At 38.1% G+C, this 22,380-nt stretch overlaps 2 protein-coding genes across 2 annotated transcripts; both read left to right on the forward strand.

The window, feature by feature from the left end:
* Positions 1-202: 202 nt before the first annotated feature.
* LOC132020675 (olfactory receptor 8S1-like) lies at positions 203-1,138 on the forward strand. The gene has a single exon (XM_059404819.1). It carries the CDS (start codon positions 203-205, stop codon positions 1,136-1,138), a length of 936 nt encoding a protein of 311 aa, XP_059260802.1.
* A 13,712-nt stretch (positions 1,139-14,850) lies between these two features.
* LOC132020328 (olfactory receptor 8S1-like) lies at positions 14,851-15,795 on the forward strand. The gene has a single exon (XM_059404508.1). The coding sequence runs from the start codon at positions 14,851-14,853 to the stop codon at positions 15,793-15,795; it is 945 nt and encodes a 314-aa protein (XP_059260491.1).
* The last annotated feature ends 6,585 nt before the right edge of the window (positions 15,796-22,380 follow it).

The following is a 22,380-nucleotide window of genomic DNA, read 5'->3' on the forward strand; positions in this document are numbered from 1 at the left end:
CAGGGCTTATACAGATGACAGAAGAGGGAAGGGCATGCTTCAAGGGACTCCTTGAGATATATTAAACAACGGTAGCAACAATGAGAGATGGGGGGGGAAAAAGTGTATGTACATAGAATAAGTAGAAATTTGGGGTTGCCAGAGGAGGTGGTTGATACATTGTTTCTCTTTCTGTTTTCTTCCAAAGTATTATCATCTTTAAATGGCCTTGGGAAATCACAGCACCATCACTGAGTTCCTCCTTCTTGGACTGCCTGCTGATCATCATACCCAGGCCCTAGTCTTTGTGCTTTTCCTAGTAATTTACCTCCTGACTCTGTCAGGGAACCTGTTGATGATCTTGGTTATCAGGGCCAATTCTCACCTTCACACGCCCATGTACTTCTTCTTGAATCACCTCTCCTTCCTGGACCTCTGTTATTCTTCAGTCACTGTGCCCAGGATGCTAGAGAACCTCCTGTCTGAGAAGAAAACCATCTCAGTGGAGGACTGTTTGACCCAAGCTTTCTTTGTGCTTGCCTCTGGGGGAACAGAGCTTTGCCTCCTTGCAGTGATGGCATATGACCGCTATGCTGCCATTTGCTACCCTCTACTCTATGGTCAGATAATGAGCAATGAGCTGAGTGTGGGACTGGTATGGGGATCTTGGGGTCTGGCCTTTTTGGACGCTCTCATCAATACCCTCCTAGCTTGGAATTTGGACTTCTGTGAGACTCAAGTCATCTACAACTTCATTTGTGAGATTCCATCTCTGTTCCCTCTCTCCTGTTCCAATAGCTCTGTTAACTTTGCAGTCCTGCTTTTCTCTGCCCTCCTGCATGCCTTTGGGACCTTCCTTCTGGTCTTCTTCTCTTACACACGTATTGTTGCCACCATTCTGAGCATGAGCTCTACCTCAGGCAGAAGTAAGGCCTTCTCCACCTGCTCCTCCCACCTCACCACAGTAAGCTTATTTTATGGCTCAGGTTTTCTTCGCTATCTCATGCCAACCTCGGGCTCCCCATGGGAGTTGGTTTTTTCCATGCAGTACAGTGTGGTCACTCCCCTAGTGAATCCCCTTGTCTACAGCCTAAAGAACAAGGAAGTAAAAACAGCTCTGAAAAACATGTTTCAGAAAAGTTTACAACATCTCAGATAGCAGAGAACAAGCAGAGAATGATTGGAAAGCAGGGCAGAATTGTAGCAAAATATCCAAATAATAGGCCTTAAGGAAAATTTTTGTTTACTCATGTCAGAGTAAACAAAATTTTGTTTGAAAATCCACAAAAAAATAGCAAGGCATTTTCTTGCTTTCATTCATATTTTATCTTTCTTATAGGCAGAAAACATGCATCAACTAACAATTTCAATTCAAGTACTTTGGTTATAGACATAGATTATTCTTTTTATTTGTAAAACATTAACAATGTGCTTAGTGTGAGGAAAAATTATTTGTGTCCTGAATTCTTACATAAATTCCTATGGGTATTAAACTGGGGATAGAGTTTTGCTACAAAGTTAAACAACCAGGATCTCTAAAGGAAGAAAGGTATAGACTTGAACCTTTTGGAAGGGTGAATGGAAGGTGAGTTTAAGATGAGCTCTGATTGAAGAGGTTCCTAGTGGCAAGGCAGATGCAACTGAAGGTGTCTGAGAAAGGACGTCAGTTTGTTGGGCTAAAGTCCAGGCAAGAAGACATCTTCCACAAGCCTTGTGAAGCATTATCTGCTATGGAGCAAATAGCAGAGAATTTCATTCATTCTAGGGTAGTATAACAGCCCTGCTTCTTTCCCCTTCTAGGTTTTACTGATGGCTCAGAAGACTTAAGTCTAGTAGAAAGTGATGGGGTTTAGAAAAGTGCATGGAGTAGGGAGAATCCTAGGTAGGAATTTCCTGAGTGTAAGGGGGAAAGGATGGTCATGGAGAAGACTAATCGGAAAAGTTGCATAAACCATCTACCAAAGTATCCCAGATATCTATAAAACCACTTGTTAAGCATCCTAGAAATCCTAGAAATACAACTACAAAGCCACACAGACACTGTACCTTATCTACAATATCTTAAATGAAGGTAGAATTATACTTCATTTTCATTTAATTTAATTAAGAGATAGTGTATTATTAGTTTCAGAGGTAGAATTCAGCAATTCATTAGTTGCATACAACACCCAGTGCTCATTAATTCAAGTGCCCTCATTAATGCCCATCACCCAGTTAACCAATCCCCCCACCCACCTCTCCAGTAACCCTCAGTTTGTTTTCTATAGTTGAGTCTCTTATGGTTTGCCTCCCTATTTTTGTCTTATTTTATTTTTGCTTCCTTTACACCATGTTCATCTGTTTTGCTTCTTAAATTCCACATATGAGTAAAGTCATATGGTAACTGTCTTTCTCTGACTGACTTATTCCACTTTTAGCATAAACTTCTCTAGTTCCATCCACGTGGTTACAAATGGCAAGATTAAATTCTTTTGATGGCTGAGTAATATTTCATTACATATATATGTGTTGGAAGGCTGAGTAATATTCCACATATGTGTGAGATATATATATATATATATATATATATATGTATATATATATATATATATATATATATATATATATAGTCAGTTCTTTATCCATTCCTCTGTCAATGGACATCTGGTCTCTTTCCATATTCTGGCTATTGGGACATTGTTTCTATAAACACTGAGGTGTACATACCCCTTCAAATCATTATGTTTGTATCTTTTGGATAAATACCTAGTAGTGTCAAAAGTTAGTTGACCATATTTTTGAGCATCCATTTCTGGGCTCCCTATTCTGTTCCATTGATTTAGCTGTCTGTTTTTGTGCCAATACTGTATTGTCTTAATGATTACAACTTTGTAATACAGCTTGAAGTCTGGAATTGTTATGCCTTCCGCTCTGGTTTTCTTTTTCAACATACCTTTGGCTATTTGGGGTCTTTTCTGGTTCCATACAAATTTTAGGATTATTTGCTCCAGCTCTGTGAAAAATACTGATGGTATTTTGATAAGTATTATATTGAATGTGTAGATTGCTTTAGCTAGCATAGCATCTCAACAATATTTTTTCTTCCAATCCATGAGCATGGGGTATTTTCCATTTTTTGTCTTCCTTAATTTCTTTCATAAGTATTCTATGGTTTTCAGAGTACGGATCCTTTATCTCTTCAGTTAGGTTTATTCCTAGGTATCTTATAGGTTTGGTGCAGTTGTAGGTAGGATCTGTTCCCTGATTTCTCTTTCTGCTACTTCACTATTAGTATATAGAAATGCCACTGACTTCTGTGTATTGATTTTAAACCTTTGACTTTGCTGAATTCTTGTATCATCAGTTCATGTCACCCTCAAAGAGTAAAAGTTTGACTTCTTCTTTGCTGATCTGGATCCTTTTTATTTCTTTATATTGTCTGACTATTGAGCCTAGGACTTCCAGTACTATGTTGAACAATGGTGATGATAGTGGACATCCATGTTGTATTCCTAACCATAGGGGGAAAGCTCTCAGTTTTTCCCATTGAGGGTGATATTAGCTGTGAGCTTTTTGTAGATAGTTTTTATCATATTAAGGTATGTTCTCTCTATGCCTGTACAACAGACAGTTTTTATCAAGTGTGTTGCATTCTGTCAAATGTTTTTTCTGCACCTATTGAAAAGATCATATGGTTCTTATCCTTCCTTTTATTAATGTGGTGATTCACATTGCTTGATTTGTGAAGCTATTCCTCAGCAGCAAAGGAATAAATCCCATTTGGTTATGGTGAATAATCTTTTAATGAATTGTTGGATCCAGTTAGCTAGTATCTTAATGAGAATTTTTGCATCCATGTTCATCAGGGATATTGGTCTGTAATTCACCTTTTTAGTGGGGTCTTTGTCTGGTTTTGGGATCAAGGTATTGCTGGCCTCACAGAAAGAGTTTGAAGTATTCCTTCCTTGTCTAGTTCTTGAAACAGTTTCAGGAGAATAGGTATTAATTCTTCTTTAAATGTCTGGTAGAATTCCTCTGAGAAGCCATTCAGCCCTGGACTCCTATTACTTGGGGGATTTTTTTTTTTTAAGGTCTTATTTATTTATTTGACAGACAGAGATCACAAGTAGGCAGAGAGGCAGGTGGAGAGAGAGGAGGAAGCAGGCTCCCCACCAAGCAGAAAGCCCGATGTGGGGCCCAATCCCAGGACCCTGAGACCATGACCTGAGCCGAAGGCAGAGGCTTTAACCCACTGAGCCACCCAGATGCCCCATATTTGGGGAATTTTTGATTACTGCTTCAATTTCCTTCCTGGTATGGCTCTATTCAGGTTTTCTATTTCTTCCTCTTCCAGTTTTGGTAGTTTATAAGTTTCTAAGAATACATACATCCTTCCAGATTGCTTAATTTGATGGCGTATATTTGCTCATAATACTTTCTTTTAATTGTATTTCTTTGGTGTTTGTTGTGATCTCTCCTCTTTCATTCATGATTTTATTTATTTGGGTCCCTTCTCTTTTTTTTTTATAAGTTTGGCTAGGGGTTTATCAATCTTATTAATTCTTTCAAAGAACCATGTCCCAGTTTTGTTCATCTGTTCTACTGGTTTGTTGTTTTGTTTTGGTTTGGTTTTGGTTTTGTTTACTTCTATATCATTGATTTCTGCTCTAATCTTTATTAAATCTCTTCTCCTGATTTATTGTCTGTTCTTTTTCTATCTTCTTTAGGTTTAAGTTAGAATTGTGTATTTGAAACTTTTCTTGTTTCTTGAGAAAGGCCTGTATTGCCATACACTTCCCTCTTAAAACCATCTTTGCGGCATCCCAGAGGTTCTGAACTATCGTGTTTTCATTTTCATTTGCTTCCATACATTCTTTAAATTCTTCTTTAGGGGCGCCTGGGTGGCTCAGTGGGTTAAAGCCTCTGCCTTCGGCTCAGGTCATGATCCCAGGGTCCTGGGATCGAGCCCCACATTGGGCTCTCTGCTCAGCAGGAAGCCTGCTTCCTCCTCTCTCCTCTCTCCCTGCCTGCCTCTCTGCTACTTGTGATCTCTGTCAAATAAATAAATAAAATCTTTAAAAATAATAATAATAAAAATAAATTATTCTTTAATTTCTTTGTTGACCCATTCATTCTTTAGTAGAATGTTCTTTAACCTTGAAGGTATTTTTAGTACTAAGTTGTTGGAATGACTCAGTGGCCAAAAGGGAGAAGGATGAAGGGGATCTTAGAGAAGCAAAAAAAAAAAAAAAGAAGAAGAAGAAGTTATTCCAACCCTAGGCTGAAGCTGATAATTCTACATTGGCTGCTGTGCTGCTGGGGCACCAGGCACAGGATCACTGAGGAGAGGAATCGCAGTGATGCCACGACTGCTGAAAAAGTGCTGCACTACTCCTGCAATAATCAGAATGGGGATGCAGTGTCCCCACCACTGTCTCCTCTGCCTCCTCTTCATCCCCCTCTTCTTTTTCTCCTTGTCCTTCTTATTCTTATTCATACACTTAAACAGACCACTTCTTCCAATTGGCTAAATGTAAACAAAAGCCTATTAGCAAAAGAATCTGGGAGATGTCCTATACAGTCTTCTAGCCCAAACAATGTAAAATAAAGGACATAAGGGTGAATGTAGGGTTTGTAAATGTGACAATCCTGGGTCAAGAAAAGAAGTTTTCCAGACCTTGGAAACCTTGGTCTGTCCATACCCTTCAGAGCAATCAGTTGCTTAGCTTAAAGCGTGGATCTCTCGCATTCACTGCCCCCAGTAAATATATAGACATGTAGGCAAAGGACAGATGTGATTTCTGTAACTCTACTCCAAGGCAAAATATTGTAATTTGGGGCTCTAGAGGCCTGTGAATTTTTCTTCAAACTCTGGGAACTTTAGAAATTACCAGACAGCCTTCTGAAAGAGGTTGTTTAAGGCTTTCTCTTACTTTTTGTACACACTTTACAGTGCTTCTCTTCCCACCTAGGCAGTGCCCTCTGCAGGCCTCTCCTGGCTCTTCCACTCATCCAGCAAATTCACCTAAGGTTTTGTTCTTTATTTTTTATTTGTTTGTTTACTAAAGGAAATTTGGCTGAAACAATCTTGCCCAATAATCACCTACACTAACAAAACATTTGCTGAATATCTGTTGTTATTTAATTTCAGAATTTCATGTAAGATAGACCTATTCCAGCCCTTTCAATATTTTGCCCTATTTTATTTTGTTTTTTATCATTTAATTTATCTTAGATTTTATTTTTTCTTTTTTAATCTAAATTTGACTTATTTCATTCAGCATAAGACCCTCCAGTTCCATCCACATTGAAAGAAGTGGTAAGATTTCATCCTTTCTAATGGCTGAGTAATATTCCTTTGTGTGTGTGTGTGTGTGCGTCATATATGTATGTGTGTGTGTGTGTGTGTGTATACACACACATATATATATGCCTTCTTTATCCATTATTCTGTTGATGGACATCTGGGCTCTTCCCATAGTTTGGTTATTGTGGACACTGCTGCTATGAACATTGAGGTGCATGTGCCCCTTTGGATCAAGAAATGAACAGAAGATATGAACAGATATTTCTCAAAAGAAGACATACAAATGGCCAACAGACACATGAAAAAATGCTCCACATCACTTGGCATCAGGGAAATGCAAGTCAAAACCAAAATAACATAGTACCTCAATCAGTCAGAATGGCTATAATTAGCAAGACAGGAAGCAACAGATGTTGGTGAGGATGCAGAGAAAGGGAAACCATCTTACACTGTTGGTGGGAATGAAAGCTGGTACAACCACTCTGGAAAACAGTATGGAGGTTTCTTAAGGAGTGAAAAATAAAGTTACCCTACAACCCCACAATTACACTACTAGGTATTTATTCCAAATATACATATGTATTTTGCCCTATTTTAGGTCTGTTTTCTACTTTGGAAATTTCAAATGTTTTCAGCCAACCTGTTTTTCTCACTTAACGCCATTTTAAAAGGTGTATTTATTAAATATTAAATTCTTAGTATTTGATTGATTAAAGTTATAATTTATGAGGGCTCAACTACTTTTAGGTATTTTTCTCATATTTGTATATATTTTTGCAATACATGGATTTCTGAAGCAAGTCAATATTTACTTTTCTTCATATTAAAGACAACAAGACTGAAAATACTCCATGGACACAGCTATGTAGCTTAAATTATTTTTCACTTTACTTTGACTATGTTGAAATCATAAAGTATTAATGCTTCATGTAAAATACTAACATTTTTTCTTTAAATATTTTTTAAATTACAAATTATTAAAATACAGGTAAATGGTTCTACTATGCAGTGAAGACCACTATTAACATTTAGGCATATCTCAGTCCAAACTTTTATGAAAAATGTCTTTATGGTACATTCTTATAAATAGCCATAACTATAATTTATAATCAATTTTGGTTTTGTCATTTTATCTAACATAAATTAAACATTTTCCATTTCCAAAAATATTTTAGCCTCTATTTTATTTTACAAAAAAAAAAAGCCATTGTTTATTTAACAATTCCCCTACAATTGAAAATTTCATTTATGTAGCAATTGTTCCAAAGAGTTTTCCCCCTTCCTCCCTGCTTTTTTCCATGTGTTTCTCCTTTTTTTTCTTTCTTGCCTTTTTTCCCCCCTGATTTGGAAATCAGAAGCATAGGATTGAATTATTCTTAATTCCTTGTTCATAATGCACTGTCATAATCAATGCACACATATACTACTTTATTTCATTTTTCTTTTTGTTAGGTTGTTCATTTATTTATTGAGGTATTAAAAACCATGCCCCCCAACCTATAAACTTAAATTTATTCCTAATTAAATTTACCTTTGATTTCCTCCCTATTCCTATTATCTGAGAAGTTATACATCACCTTAAATTTTGTGGATTTTTAAAATTATGTTAGTCACCATACAGGATGTCATGTAGTGTTCCAAGATTCATTGTTCGCATATAACACCCAGTGCTCCATGCAATACGTGCCTTCCTTAATACCCATCACCAGGCTAACCCATCCCCTCATCCTCCTACCCCCTAAAACCCTCAGTTTGTTTCTCAGAATCCATAGTCTCTCATGATTCATCTTCCCCTCCAAATTCCGCTCCCCCCATCTCCTAATGCCCGCATGCTATTCCTTATGTTCTACAAGTGAAAGAATGGGCAGAAGACATGAATAGATGCTTCTTCAAAGAAGACATACAAATGGCTAACCGACACATAAAAATTTTGTGTTCATGAATTTCCTTTAAAAGTTTATAAACTTCCTTTCATTATTATCTGATTTTGTTATCAAAAACAGGCTATGCTTACAACTTTACATTAATATTCCTTTCAAATGTCTTCGAGAAATCACTCAATTGATTTTAGAGATTAGTTGTATATATCCCAGGTATGTACAAATCCAGATATCTACATACCAGAAAAGAAAAAAGAAACACCCAGCTAGCTATTTATTATCCTTTGAATTCAGGAATAGGTCTTGATGTGGTTTGTGTCCTGCTTGCTTACCTAATGTCATTCTCCAGAGATGGGCACAGCTTTCTAACAGAACACTAGATTTTGCTTTCTGAGTCTCCCCTCTCTTCATTTTGTATCTACAGCTCCTTTTCTGTCAAGAGAATATATATATCACAAACCTTAAACTCAATTACCCCATTTGAGGCTAGTTAGCATAGCGATGAAAAGCAGTTTTTAAGGTCTTATGATATAAATTTTAATCCTGATTCAACCAATTAATAGCTTTATAAACTTAGACCAGATATTCTACCATGCCTCATTTTCCTCATCTGGGGTAAATGAAGGAAATAAACATTCCAGCTCATACAGCTGTTCTGAGGAATTAGTTATCATGCCAAAATGTGTGGGACACTACCTGGAATTTGGTATGTAATTAATAAACCTTCATTATTTTTTTTTATTCTGGTCTTATTCACTTCTAAAACTTTGAAAACATGCCAGTCTTACCATTAGTGCACATCTCAATCTTCTTCAATCTGGCCAATGCTCCCACTGTTCCTTAGAGACAACAATACACCATAAGTCTAAAATCCAATAGGTACTTTGTATCTCTAATCATTCAGAATCAAACTGCTGCATTTGTCATTATTGATTGCTCAGTCTTTCACCATCTCTTCCTTGGCTTTTGTGACCTGCCTTCAGCCATCTCCCTGAAAACCTAAATATATCTAAAATTAAATTAGATATATTCATCTGAGAGATATTTATGAATTCAAATCATGAGAGCAAAGAAAAATAACTTGAGATCAATGTGCAGCTTTCCTTGGCTTTCCCAAATGCGACATACTGAGACTGAGCACACAAAGGATGTTGCCACCTACTTTGCCTCCTTTCAAATTCAGTAAACGCCTGAGAGTTTTCATCAAAGTTAAAGCTTCAATATAGAAGTTCTAAAAGCCCACACTAAATAGAATCCCCTGAGCTTTTAAAATTTTGTTTGTTTTTTGTGTGAGTCTAAAGTTGGGCCTCAAGTTACGACTCCAGAGAATAAAAGACATTGGGTCTTTGGTCTCCTGGGGTGCCAGGCTCTGCTGGTCAATTATTGACTGCTTACTCTACACTTGCCCTTCTAAAGTGTGATATCTGGGAATCACTCACTTCATGGATTCTCTTAGTACAACAGTATCTAAAGTCAGATAGAAAACGAAGAAAAGGAAAAAAAGGAACAACAGACACCCAAGGAGTTGGACTTAGGACTACCAGAGAGAAGCCCCTCCACACCTTTTGTGGAGGATTTGAGAGTCTTTTACAGCCAGTAGGAGGAAAAGGCAGGACCAAGCTAAAGCTCGGAGGATATGTGCCTTGAAGCTTCAGCCTTTGAGAGTACCTAGCTTTAGGTAAATAATTTTCATAAACTTACTGTAACTTCCCTTAGAAAAAATTGAACATAGAGATCTCATGGCCTGAGGTAAAAATCAGAGTGGCAGGAAATCTTTTGAGCCACAAAAGCCCAGAGCTCAGTAATCTCTCAAGGACAGCTCTGGAGTTTCTCTCTCTCTCTCTCTCACCTGATAAATTATTTTCCTTTCTTCATATACCTTCTCTTTCTGATACTCTGAGGTGTGTCTTTTCACCCTGAGACTTTATATTTGCTCGAGACTGAGCCCCCAAATCTAAGCAAATTCATATTCTCCACACATTGAGGTCTCTGTGTTCACCTACTCTGAGCAGCTACTTGGGAAAAACTCTCTGGTGTTGATGACTGATATTGGGCAACGGGAATGGGGACTTCATACATTCTGGTATAAACTCTGCATTGCTTAGGCCCTAAGAATATGAAATTAGAGTAAACCAAGTGGGACCGTAACAGCCAGGAATATTGGGCAGAATACATTTCAGAGTAGGTGGTTTATGTTTTATCCTTTTTAAGGATAAAACTTAATTTTTTTGCTATTAATGACTCCCTCAGTCTCCCAAATTGGTCACACTGATGCAGGTGCTGAAGCACACAAGAAAAAGGACAGAAGTTAAGAAATATTTAGGAAAAAAAAATTTGCTCATGCTCCTTTTCCATGCCTCCTACTTTCAGCCCTTCTTACAGTTCAGGGATTCCCAGGTTCTTAGCGGATTTATAATGCTTCTGAGTACGTAAACTTTTCTAACTTTGGTCAGTAAATAGAGGAAATACTTAATCTCTCTCTCACTGTTGCTTTTCTTATTAATCCATCCATCCCAGAACTTGTGAAATTAACTAATTAATTAATTTTAAAATTAATTAAATTAATTTTAAAATTAAATACATTTGAAATTGACAAAGTGTTAAGAAACCTATGTTTGCTTTCTTTGTCAAGGAAGGTTTCCCAACTACTCCTCCCTTTGGAAAGGATGTGATTAAGATACATTACCAAACTGCCTGAGCTCAAATTATAAGTTCTCCACTTGGTGCCTATTTGACCTTGGGCAGAGTTCTTTATTTTTAAAAAATTTATTTATTTATTTGGCAGAGGGAGAGAGATCACAAGTAGGCAGAGCAGCAGGCAGAGAGAGGAGGGGAAGCAGGCTCCCTGCTGAGCAGAGAGCCCAATGTGGGGCTCAATCCCAGGACCCTGAGATCATGACCTGAGCTGAAGGCAGAGGCTTAACCCACTGAGCCACCCAGGCACCTCTTGGGCAGAGTTCTTAAATGCTGTCTGCCTCAGATCCTTATCTGTTTAAAAGAAAGAAAAAGGATGTATCAGGGGTCTCTTACAAGAAAGAACTAGGTTAATATACGTAAAGTGCTTAGATTAAGCAGTATCTTTTCATTATCATTACCATCATTATTAGATTTAAAGAGATTAATGTTGTGACTGATTAGAAGTGCCACTCTATGTTTAAACACAGTCATTCCAATGGAATAAATATCCAATGATAAAATGAGATGACTCCTTAAAAAAAAAAATCGGGATGCCTGTGTGGTTCAGTCATTTGGGCATCTGACTCTTGATTTCAGCTCAGATCATGAACTCAGGGTCCTGAAATTGAAGCCCACATTGGTCTTCACCTCAGGAGGGAGTCTGCTTCTCTCTTCCCTTAAGCTCTGCACCACCCCCAATTTCACTTGCACACAATGCTCTCTCTCTCTCTCTTTTTCTCTCTCTCTCAAATAAATAAATAAATCTTTTTAAAAAACACAAAAATCTACATCATAGTGATCTATAAAGCAGATCAGACAGAACCGAAGGTTGAAGACATGTTTAATAAGTGCTCATATATGACTCTTTAATGGAAATTAGAAAGCCAAGCTAACTTCTAACTTCTGCATTGAACTCTATTTTCTCTTTAAGGATCTAGGATGTCCCTTCTCCACCTATTCTAAACCTAGGCTGTATCTCATGAACTTTAATGTGAACTGAAGGCACTGTGATCCTTCTGGATGAGTAAGTGCTCACACTGTAAATAAACAGTAAATGTGAAAGAAATGAGGTAATTATAAGCCTAATTCATACAGAAAATCCCAAACACAGAAATGTTCATATTCTTAAAGAAAGCAGTCTCAATTTACTTTTTAATTTTGTTTTATTTACTAATGTAGAGAACAGAAAATTGTTTTCTTCTAACAGGACTTGACAAAAGCAGAGATAAGAGGGGTCATTGAAACTTATTCTTTTCAACAGTTTGTTCTCCTTCCTTGTTAAATTTAAGTTGCCATCTATGCTGCATATAAGCCTAGAGCATAACTGAGATGGAAATTGAATTGAAGAAAATCCCATAGCCTGTAAAGTGTTTAAGTATTCAATATTAATAGTGGGGAAATAATCAAAAAGAACAAGCACTGGGAAGGTGGTTGCTCTACAGGATTAAACTTCCTGTGAGCCCTTTGGGCAACATCAAAGCCAGATTCTACAGCATCATGACAAAACTCAAGAATACAGGGAAAATATGAGCACAAGGGGACAGGCCAGAATTTCTGTGGCATTACAAAGCCAAGCAAGATGTTTCAAGAGGCACAACCTAAGTAAATAGCCCTAGGGAAAGGCTAAACAGAATCCCTGAATACTAGACAGGAGTGACAAAGTAAGGGAAAAAAAAAACACACAAGTATTTATAAAATAGTTAAACAGTTGTATATGCTATGCTAGGCACTGAGAAGAAGACAACATGGTATATACAACTGTTTAACTGTGGGCAATTATAATTATATATTCATTATACGGTGAATTATACATTCACTGCCAAGTCTTCTTTGGAAGACATGGTATGATAGAGACACCTCTTAGAGTCCTATATAGTGCAACTAAATACTGACTATTCACATTGGCAATTTAGACAAGTAACATTACCTTTGATACTCAATTTTCTCTTCTGTAAAATGGATTCAGCAAGCTCTGCCCTCATTCATTTTACTCTACCCTCCGCCATACACCATATGTATACAAAGACACTTGTATACATACAAGCACACATACACTAAGATTATGATAACATGTTTCAGTCTTGCCCCAAAGATGAAATTGACAATATATGTGAAATAGATTGTAAAAAAGCTAAAGGAAGACAAAATAATGTCATTGAGCAATTTAGCAAGGTTTTAAATGGGAGTAAGAAACTGAGTGATAATCGTCAACTAATCTTCAACAAAGCAGGAAAGAATGTCCAGTGGAAAAAAGACAGTCTCTTAAACAAATTGTGTTGGGAAAATTGGGCAGCCACATGCAGAAGAATAAAACTGGACCATTTCCTTACTCCACACACAAAAATAGAGCCAAAATGAATGAAAGTCCTCATTGTGAAATAGGACTTCATCAAAATCATTGAGGAGAACACAGGCAGCAAACTCTTTCACCTCACCTGTGGCAACTTCTTCCTAGAAACATTGCCAAAGGTAAGGGAAACAAGGGCAAAAATGAAATATTGGGACTTCATCAAAAAAAAAAAAAGCTTTTGCACAGCAAAGGAAACAGTCAACAAAACCAAAAGACAACTGACAGAATGGGAGAAGATATTCACAATGACATATCAGATAGAGCTAGTATCCAAAATCTATAAAAATCTATAAAGAACATCAAACTCAAGACCCAAAAACAAAACAAATAATCCAATCAAGAAATGGGCAGAAGGCGTGAACAGACATTTCTGCAAAGATGACATCCAAATGGCCAATAAATACATGAAAAATTGCTCAACATCACTCAGCATCAGGGAACTACAAATCAAAACCACAGTGAGATACCACCTCACACCAGTCAGAATGACTAAAATTAACCAGTTAGGAAATAATAGGTGTTGCTGAGGATGCAGAGAAAGGGAAACCCTCCTACACGGGGAATGCAAGCTGGTGCAGCCATTCCAGAAAGCAGTAGGGAGGTTCGGCAAAAAGTTAAAAATAGAACTACCTTATGACCCAGTAATCACACTACTGGGTATTTACCCTAAAGGTGCAAATGTAGTGATCTGAAGGGGCATGTGCACCCCAATGTTTATAGCAGCAATAACCACAATAGCCAAATTATGGAAAGAAATTAGATGTCCATTAACAGATGAATGGTAAAGAAGATGTGGGAGATATATATATATATATGATAAAAATATATGTAATATATATAATATAATATATATATATATATATTACGAGGACATCTAAAAATGAAATCTTGCCATTTGCAACAACGTGGATGGAACTAGAGGGTATTATGCTAAGTGAAATAAGTCAATCAGAGAAAGACAGTTATCATATCTCTCTGATATGAGGAATTTGAGAGGCAGGGTGGGGGTTCATGGAGGGAAGGAAGGGAAAAATGAAACAAGATGGGACCGGGGAGGGAGACAAACCACAGGAGACTCTTAATCTCAGGAAACAAACTGAGGGCTGCTGGAGCAGGGAAGGGAAGGATAGGGTGACTGGGTGATGGACATTGGGATGGACTGGGATGGACATTGATGTGCTATGGTGAGTTGTGTATTGTGAATTGTTTAAGACTGATGATTCACAGACTTGTACCCCTGAAACAAATAATACATTGTGTGTTAATTTTTTTAAAAAAAGAAAGAAAGAAACAGTGATAGAGGAGAAATTACAAGTTTTGCAACATCCATTATAGATAGTTCTCTAAAATATGCAAATTACAGGTAATATTGCTAAGCAGTTTCTATAGAAGGAAACTGACTAAATTAGTCATGGTTAAGGTCTGGATGAATTTGTGAATTCCTTCAGTGATCTCTGAGATAGAATATCAACTATAGGGTGATATCATACTAAGATTGACCTATTCAGAATTGAAGCAGAATATCAGTCTGGGAAGAAAGGATATAAAAAAAAAATCAATGAGGAAAAACAAGAAATATAAGCCAGTTATGTTCAAGCCCCCTCTTCTGGTAATTGAGTGTGGTCAACAGAGGTTTGAGGTTTATGCTTATTTTTATTTCTAGGGCATATCCTCTCTACATGGCTTTGAGGAACCATAGCACCATCACAGAGTTCATCCTCCTTGGCCTGTCTGTTGACTCCCACATCCAGGTTCTGCTCTTTGTGCTTTTCCTTGGGATTTACCTCTTGACTATAATGGGAAATCTATTGATGTTGTTGGTCATCAGGGCAGATTCCCAACTCCACACACCTATGTACTTCTTCCTGAGTCACCTCTCTTTTGTGGACTTTTGTTTCTCTACTGCCATAGTGCCTAGGCTGCTGGAAAACCTCCTGTCTCAGAGGAAAACCATCTCAGTAGAGGCTTGCCTGGCTCAAGCCTTCTTTCTGTTTGACTTTGGAGGAACAGAAGTCTGCCTACTGTCAGCAATGGCCTATGACCGTTATGCTGCTATCTGTCACCCACTCCTCTATGGCCAGGTTATGAATAATCAGCTGTATATGCAGCTTGTGTGGGGCTCATGGAGCCTGGGGTTTCTAGATGCACTCATTAATATCCCTCTGATAATAAACTTGGATTTCTGTGAGGCCAAAACCATCCATCACTACAGCTGTGAGCTGCCCTCCCTCTTCCCTTTGTCCTGCTCTGATGTCTCTATCAACCTCACTGTCCTGGTCTGTTCCACACTCCTGCATGGCTTCGGTACATTCTTCCTGATCTTCATCTCCTATGTGCACATTGTCTCCACCATCCTGAGCATCAGCTCCACCGCAGGCAGAAGCAAGGCCTTCTCCACTTGTTCCTCCCACCTCACTGCAGTGAGTTTCTTCTATGGCTCAGCTTTCCTCCGTCATCTAATGCCAACCTCAGGCTCACGTCTGGAGCTGATCTTCTCCATACAGTATGGTGTGGTCACTCCCCTGGTGAATCCTTTCATCTACAGCCTGAAAAACAAGGAAGTTAAAAATGCACTGAGAAGAACCTTGGGCAAGTTTTTGCAAAGTGCAGGTAGCAAACTGTGAATGGAGATTATTAGGAGTTAGGCTCGAACTGCATGCATGATGATATCTGTTAGGTTGATGTTAAGTAAAATTGCTGAATGCACATCTTGTTAAATGCTGAAAGATGCCATAGTGAACAATTTTATCACCCAAATTCAGTATATTTTCTTCTAATTTTTTATACATAGGGATTTTAATTGAACAAATTATTGAGCAGTCTCAGTAATTTAAGAACATGAATCATTTTTAATTTTTCCTTCATTGAATATAAGTGAGTTCTATAAATGACCTTTACCTATATCTAAATAGATTTGTGGCAGATTTTTAGAATTTGACCTACTTTTATTAAAATATAACATACATAAAGGTACACAACATATGAAGATACAGCACAATAAGCTTTCTCAAAGAGAATATGATCAAAAGCTAACGAGCAGATCAAGTCCCCCTTTGCAATGCTATCCCAGCCTCACAGGTAATCTATGGCCATACATTACTTTTGCCTTCTCTTGTTCTTCATATAAGCGAAATCTACTATCTATTTCTTTTGTGTCTGACTTAATTCACTCAATATTGTACTTAGCTAACTCTCCAAGCATAATGCATGTGTATTTTTTGTTCTCAGTGTTGCATCATTTTCCATTACATGAATACATCATTTCTTGATCTGTTTCTGTTGTAGGATATTTATGTAACTTTTGGTTTATGGCTGTTCTGAATAGTGTAGCTATCAGTATTCTTGTACACATTGACCCTAGACACTTCTGTTTTGCTTTGTTTTAGTATATATCTACAGATGGCTTTGTGTGATCATAAGTAGGCATTATGCTTCCAAGCACTTTTCCAAAGTGGTTGTAAAATTGTATATTCCCATAGTAGTTTATGAGAATTCCAGTTGTCCCATATGGTAAGTACACATGGTATTTTATGTGGGTTTTTTTTCCCATTTTCCAATTCTAGTGAGTTTTGAATGCATCAAAAGTTGTATTTGCATTTCTCTGATAGCTAATAAAATTAAGCATCTTTTCCTCTTCTGCCCTGTGGATTGACTTTCATTCTCTTAATGTTGTTTTGATGAAGAGAAATTCTTAATTTTACTAAAGACCATATAATCATTTTTTATAACTTGCCATTTTGTGCAAGGTTAAGAATTTTTTCTTTACTCCAAGCTTATGAGAGTATTCTGGGTTTTCTTTTATTATTATGTTACATTAGTGACCATAGAATACATCATTAGTTTTGATGTAATATTCCAAGATTCATTGTTTATGTATAACACCCAGTGCTCCATGCAATACATGCCCTCCTTAATACCCATCACCTGGCCAAACCATTCCTCATCTCCCCTTCTAAATTCCTCAGTTTGTTTCTCAGAGTCCAGTCTCAAATGGTTCCTCTCCCTCTCCATATCTCCCCCTGCCTTCAGTTTCCCCTTCCTTCTCCTAATGTCCTTTATGCTATTCCTCATGTTCCAAAAGTAATTGAAACCATATGATAACTGACTTTCTCTGTTTGACTTATTTCACTCAGCATAATCCCCTCCAGTTCCATCCATGTTGATGCAAAAGTTGGGTATTCATCTTTTCTGATGACTGAGTAATATTCCATTGTGTGTTTGGACCACATCTTCTTTATCCATTTGTCTGTTGAACATAGTACTAGAAATCCTAGCAACAGCAACCAGATAACAAAAAGAACTAAAAGCTATTCAAATTGGCAAAAAACAAAAGTCAAACTCTCTCTCTTCACAGATGGCATGATACTATATGTGGGAAACCCAAAAGACTCCACCTCTAAAATACTAGAACTCATTCAGAAATTCAGTGATGTGGCAGGATACAAAATCAATGCACAGAAATAAGTTGTCTTCTTATAGACTAAAACTGTAGAAAGGGAAATTAGAGAATCAATTCCATTTACAATAGCACCAAAAACCATAAGATACCTTGGAATAAACCTAACCAAAGAGGTAAAGGTAACGCTACTCGAGGAACTACAGGACACTCATGAAATAAATTGAAGAAGACACAAAAAGATAGAAAAATATTCCATGCTCATGAATCACAAGAATAAACATTGTTAAAATGTCTATGCTGCCCAGACCAATCTATACTTTCAATATCATCCCAATCAAAATACCATTGGCATTTTTCAAAGTGCTGAAACAAACAATCCTAAAATTTATATGGAAGCAGAAAAGACCCTGAATCGCCAAGGAAACACTGAAAAAGAAAAACACTCCTAGTCATGCAGCATATCCTAGTGTTCTGGATAGGGCAAAAAAGAAGTGGGCCTCTTCCTTATCCCATATAGCTGGGAAGCCAGGTGCTTACTCACATACTCCCATTTTCCTCCATGGGAGAAACCATGAGCTGAGGAGATCTTTCTTGGTGCTGAGTTGTGCCACTTTGGGGGAGGGGTGACAGGGATACAGAATAACTCTTCCTCTTACCCACTCCAATGCATCCAATCTTGGATATTTTCTCCTCCAGCAGTGTCCTGGAACTTCTTCCTCTTGTGCCTGTTTAGGAGGGTATATTAGTAAGGCTTCTCCAGAAAAATAGAAACAGTTGGATGTGTGTGTGTGTGTGTGTGTGTATACACACACAAAATAAGATTTATTTCAAGGAATTTTCCAATGTGATTGTGGAGGCTTGGTGATTCCAAAATCTGATAGAAGAGGCTGGCAGACTGGAGTTTCAGGAATTAGTTGCAGTTTAAGTCCAAAGCCATCAGCTGGTGAACGAGGTAGAGCTGATGTTGCAGATGAAGCTTAAAGGCAGTCCACTGGAAGAATCTCTTCCTGTTTGGGAGAGTACAGCCGTTTGTTCTATCCAGTCCATTGGATAAGGCCCAGTCATATTATTGAAAGGAAATCTGCTTTGCTCTAAATCCACCCAAATTAAATGATAATCTCATCCAAAATATCCTCACAGAAACATCCAGGATAATCGTTTGACCAAATATTGGGCACCATGGCCCAGCCAAATTGAGACATACACAAAGAAGATATAATAAAAGTGAGAAATGTTTTTAAGTACAATGACATATCAAACTTGTGTTTTTGGTAGCAGTTCATTTTGGAAAAAAAAATTATTTTTTTTATCAATACCTTACTGTACATATTTTAAAAGACTTAAAACATCCTCCCAAGTTTTAGAATAACAATATCTCACCATCCACCAAAATAGCCTGGAGAAATATTCAGAACGCTTTGGACTATGTGGCATTTGTCATGAATGAACTGATCCATGCCAGTCACCTTGATTATCATGGATGAAGAGATTGGAGCTGGGAAGGAAAAGATTTTTTTTTTAGGTTAAATTTTAACTTTAGAATAGTTTTAGGTTTACATAAAATGTGCAAAGATAGTGCAGAGCATTCCCATATACCCCCTGCTCAGTCTCCATTATTATTAGCATTTTACATTAGTGTGGCACATTTACCACAATTAATGAACCATATTGAAAAATTATTACTAAAGTCTACAATGTATTCATATTTCCTGAGTTGTCACCTAAAGTCCAATTTCCAAGATTCCACCCAAGATAGCACATTACATTTAATTCATGTCTCCTTAAGCTCCTCTTGACTGTGACAGTTCTCAGACTTTGTTTCTGATGACATTTACAGAGTGTGCAGTTATGCTCTACTTCATTGAGAGTACAGTTTCTCTAAGGGGGCAGAGGATCATCAGTCAAGAAATACAAAGGCCACAGCTGTGATTGCATGGACAGATGTTGGAGGATAAACAGAAGGGGAAGGAGACCTCCAGAAGCTAGGCATTGGAAAGTAATACCCCAGTGCAAAAGTGTCCTGCGCCTGGGGACCAATGGTAGCTTGGAGACCAGTGACTGTGGGAGGGGAAGGGACTTATATAGCGCTCAAACAGAACACAGGGGCTTAAGGGACAAATGCTGGGACTGAGTGGCCACAGCCACAGACTTGAGCCTGTGGATCTGGTGCTGGCTGATGCTACTGCTGGTGCCCAAGAGGACTTGGCTTGGATCAGTACCCACAGATCCTGGTTTGCCACTGCCGGGAGCCTGGGCCTGGGCCTGCCTGGACTGGGATCACTCAGTTTTGGTGGCACTGGTGGGGGGAAGTGCATAGAAAAGTGTGGGCCAGCTTCTACTGCTGAGAGGATCACTGTGGGTATGCACCTCCTGTGGGAGGCTGTGGTATTCAGCAATGCTTACAGAGGGGGAGACTGTGTGTTCTGGAGGATTCAGAAAGAAGTAGACTGTGGCTTTTCTCCTCTGGGGCAGAGGTCTGGGTGTGGGCATTTCCCTTTGCTCTGACCCTCTGAAAAGGCCTGAAAAGCCACCAGAGAACAAAAGCAATCAAAGAACAAAAGCCCAAAAAACCACTTTCCATGGAGTCCAGCCCTTTGACAGTGGGAAGGTCAACTCTGGCCAAGCAGGATTGACTGTAAAACATTGTAGCAGTCCCCTCCTCCAGAATACAAGATAGGAGAACAAGAGGACAACAACCCCAGGGTCCTTATAAAACAGAAAAATCCCAACACTAGGGGAAAATGGTATATTAAGCTCCTGGTGTTGTCTCACAGCCTGTGTATTTCTTAGATAACTTTCCTCTTTTTAAAAATTCTTTCTCATGTTTCTTCTGATTATTTCCCCCTACTTTTCATTTCAACCAAATGTTTAATACAACATATTCTACAGTAACTTTTTTAATTGAACTTTTCACACATATACTTTTTTCTTTTCCTTTATATATAGATATAGATATAGTTATAAGCTTCACATTAGTCCTTTTCTCCCTGTTCAATACTACCTTTATATATATGGCAGTTTTAATTTCCCTATCTCTCTGAGAAGTAATGTTCTCTAACACAGAGAAAAAAATACACCCAGGAAGAGGTGAAATACCCTACCTTGACCACATCAAGCAATTATAGCCACATTGCCTTCATGTCTCCCCTTTTATTTTTATTTTTATTTTTATTTTTTGGGGGTGTGTGTGGGTCTTTTTGATTGCTTGTTTGTTTTTGTTTTTGTATCTTATAAATCTTATTCTTGGGTTTCATTTTGGCTGGGGTTTTTGGTGGTGGCTCCTGATTGCTCCAAACTTTCCCAGGGTGCACCTTGCCTGGATTGTGGTTGATATTTTCAGCTTACATCCCCTCAACCACAGCTCAACAGAATGACTAGGAGGAGGAATTCCCAACAAAGAAGAGACCCAGGAAAATGGCCTCTCCCACAGACCTAATGGATATGGATATAAGCAAGATGTCAGAAATAGACTTCAGGGTAACAATTATGAAGACAAAACTAGGCTGGATAAACTATTAATGGCAACATAGATTCTGTAAAGGCAGAAATGAGAGCTGATCTGGCAGAACTTAAACATGCTACCAATGAGACCCAGTCTAATCTAGATACTCTAATAGCTAGTGTAAATGAGGCAGAAAAACTAATTAGCAATCTAAAAGACAAACTGATAGAAAAGAAGGAACAGGAAGAGGCCTAGAAGAAACAGCTCAAATTCCATGAAAACAGAATTAGAGAAACAAATGATGCCAAGAAACATTCCAGTGTCAGAATTATTGGGATCCCTGAGGGCACGGAGACAGAGAGGACTAAAAGACATATATGAGCAAATCATAGCTGAGAACTTCCCTAATCTGGGGGAATGAAACAGCATTTGCATCTTAGAAGCTGAGGGGACTCCTCCCAAGATGAAGGAGAACAGACCAACATCTAAATACGTAATAGTAAAATTTGCAAATCTTAGAATCAAGGAAACCATCTTTAGATTTTTTATTTCTATTTATTTATTTGTCAGAGAGAGAGAGAGCGAAGGAAGAGAGGCAGGCAGAGGCGGAGAGAGAAGCAGGCTCCTGTGGAGCAAGGAGCCCGAAGTGGGACTTGATCCCTGGACCCTGGTATCATGGCTTGAGCTGAAGGCAGTTGCTTAACCAACTGAGCCACCCAGGGGTCCCATCAAGGAAACTATCTTAAGAGCAGTTAGGAGGAAGAGACTACTTACTTACAGAGAGAAGAACATAGAATAATGTCAGACTTATCCACAGAGACCTGGCAAGCCAGAAAGGGCTTTTAAGACATATTCAGGGTACTAAATGATAATAACATGCAGGCAAGAATTCTTTATCCGTAAGGTTGTCATTCAGAATGGATGGATGAAAAAGGAGCTTCTAGGACCAGCAGAAACTAAAAGAATATGTGACCACTAAGCCATCCCTGGAAGAAATATTGAGGGGGGTTCTATAAAAGGAGAAAGACCCCAAGAGTGATTTAGATTGGAAATTTACAGAGACAATATATAGAAACAAGGACTTCACAGGCAACATGATGACAATAAAATCATATCTTTCAATAATCACTCTCAATGTGAATGACCTAAATGCTCCCACAAAATGGCACAGGGTTGCACATTGGATAAGAAGACAGAACCCATCCTTACGTGGTCTACAAGAGACTCCCTTTAAACCTAAAGATACCTCCAGACTGAAAGTGAAGGGATAGAGAACCATCTCTCATGCCAATGGACCTCAAAAGAAAGCTGGAGTAGCAATTCTCCTATCAGACAATTTAGCTTTTAAGATAAAGATTGTAGTTAGAG

The sequence above is a fragment of the Mustela nigripes genome, chromosome 6 (assembly GCF_022355385.1).
Source record: "Mustela nigripes isolate SB6536 chromosome 6, MUSNIG.SB6536, whole genome shotgun sequence".
In the NCBI taxonomy this organism is placed as follows: Eukaryota; Metazoa; Chordata; class Mammalia; order Carnivora; family Mustelidae; genus Mustela; species Mustela nigripes.

Bases quoted from the DNA above. Each gene is read 5' to 3' on its own strand.
- LOC132020675 (XM_059404819.1), top strand. From the start codon at position 203: ATGGCCTTGGGAAATCACAGCACCATCACTGAGTTCCTCCTTCTTGGA.
- LOC132020328 (XM_059404508.1), top strand. From the start codon at position 14,851: ATGGCTTTGAGGAACCATAGCACCATCACAGAGTTCATCCTCCTTGGC.